This window comes from Microtus ochrogaster, chromosome 5 (genome assembly GCF_000317375.1).
Source record: "Microtus ochrogaster isolate Prairie Vole_2 chromosome 5, MicOch1.0, whole genome shotgun sequence".
In the NCBI taxonomy this organism is placed as follows: Eukaryota; Metazoa; Chordata; class Mammalia; order Rodentia; family Cricetidae; genus Microtus; species Microtus ochrogaster.
This window is the reverse complement of record NC_022012.1, coordinates 33179059-33181255: the sequence shown is the minus strand read 5'-3', so window position 1 is coordinate 33181255 and position 2197 is coordinate 33179059. Positions and strand designations below refer to the sequence as shown.

The 2197-nt window shown below is 36.9% G+C and overlaps 1 protein-coding gene across 1 annotated transcript; it reads left to right on the top strand.

Annotated features, from left to right (window-relative positions):
* The first annotated feature begins 225 nt into the window (after positions 1-225).
* Positions 226-1179, top strand: LOC101986143 (olfactory receptor 1537-like). Its single transcript, XM_013346160.1, is given in 1 exon segment — positions 226-1179. A coding segment is annotated over 1 exon segment (954 nt).
* The last annotated feature ends 1018 nt before the right edge of the window (positions 1180-2197 follow it).

Genomic DNA, 2197 nt, shown 5'->3' with positions numbered 1-2197 from the left:
ACACAAGCACATATAAATAGATCATGCACACATACATGCACACATATATGTTATTTGGGAAAGTATTTCTTTATGTAGCCTGTCGTTTCCTAGAACTAGCTTGCTTGACCAGGCTGGCCTTGAACTTACAGAAATTTGCCTGCTACTGCCTCCCTACTAATGGGATCACAGACTTGAGCTAAGACTACCTGGCTTAAACAATTCTTTTACTCCTTCAGGATCTGGATGAAGAACATAGCAGCAGGAAACCATTGAACAGTAAATGAGTTCTTCTTGGCTGGACTCTCAGAGAAAGCAGAACTCCAGATGCCCCTCTTCCTCCTCTTCACTGGAATCTATGTGGTCACTGTAGCAGGGAATCTGGGCATGATCACACTGATTGCGTTCAGTTCCCATCTGCACAACCCCATGTACTATTTCCTCAGCAGTCTGTCCTTCATTGACTTCTGTCAGTCCACTGTGGTTACTCCTAAAATGCTGATGAGCTTTTTGGCAGAGAAGAACCTTATCTCCTACTGTGGGTGCATGATTCAGCTCTATTTCTTTATCATATTTGGCATAGCGGAGAGTTACACATTAGCTGCAATGGCATATGACCGCTATGTGGCCATCTGTAAACCCCTGCTATACAATGTAACCATGTCCTATCAGATTTATAGTTCCTTGATTTCTGGAGTGTATATTTTTAGTGTGTTCAACGCATCAGTTCACACGGGCTTCATGATAAGGATTCAGTTCTGCAAGTTAGATGTTATCAACCACTATTTCTGTGATCTTCTTCCCCTCTTGAAGCTTGCATACTCTAATACCTTTATTAATGAATCTTTGATTCTAATATTTAGTATAGTGAACATCTTTGTCCCAACTCTCACCATTACTGCTTCCTACATCTCTATTATTGCCAACATCCTCAGGATTAAATCCACAGAAGGCAGGTCCAAAGCCTTCAGCACCTGCAGCTCCCACATCTCTGCTGTTGCTGTCTTCTTTGGTTCTGCTGCATTCATGTACTTACAGCCATCATCAGTGAATTCGATGGACCAAGGAAAAGTGTCATCCGTGTTTTATACTACTGTTGTTCCCATGCTGAACCCATTGATCTACAGCCTGAGAAATAAGGATGTCAGTGTTGCCTTGAAGAAAATACTTCAAAGAAAAAAATTCATGTTTCAGAAGTAATGTGAAAGATTATTCATTAGAAAAAAGTTATCCACAAATACATAGTTTGAGTTGATATGTTTAATTTTATTCTAGTTGAAGGAATTATTATTCATTTGCTAGGACACTTTGATAATTTTTAGTTAGAAATTTCAAATTCAATTTTCTATGTACATATTTTCTCCCCTGTTTCACAGAATAAAGCAAACCAATAGTAAGGATGACATGAAATCATATTCCTCAAATGACTAACTAATCATGATATATATTAATTTTATAGCTATTACTTTAAAAGTATTAAACTTCTTTATTAATTCCAACAATCTTGATTTTTTTATATCTTTAATTCATTTTTGAAATTTTATATGTAAGTGTTATAGTTGCATCATTCCCTCATCTCCCTCTAATCCCTCTAATGTTTCCCTGCCTTTTTCTCAAATTAAAGATCTCAAATCTCTTTTCTTTAATTCAAATATAATATATGTGTATATATACATATACATATACATACATACATACATACATACATACATACATACATACATACATACATATTAGGGGATTTATCCACTGGAAGACTGATTCTGTTCTTAGCCATCATTAACTCCCTATAGCCCTTCCTCTAGGCATGAAGTCTTCTGAGATTTTCACCTTCTACATTATTGTGCCAAGTGAGTTCATTTTTGGCTTTTGTGTAACAAACTATATTGATGAGAATAATGGTGCCATTCTTCTGTTAGACATAGAAGACACCATCTCACCACATCCTTACTTCTCCTCTGACTCTTAGAACTTAGAATATTCTTCCATTTTTCTTCAAATGTTCCCTGAGTCTTAGGTAGAGTCTCGTATTGTAGAAGGATCCACTGTGGCTCTTCTCCCCAGCATCAGTAGTTTCTCTACTAGACCAGCTATGGATTTCTGAAATCGTCTCCATCTGCCATAGAAAGAGTTACACTTACCTGAGGGTGAGATGATCAGTAATAAGCATGCAGTTAGAGATTAAGCTGGTTTAAGAAGGAGTCACTATTAGATTCTC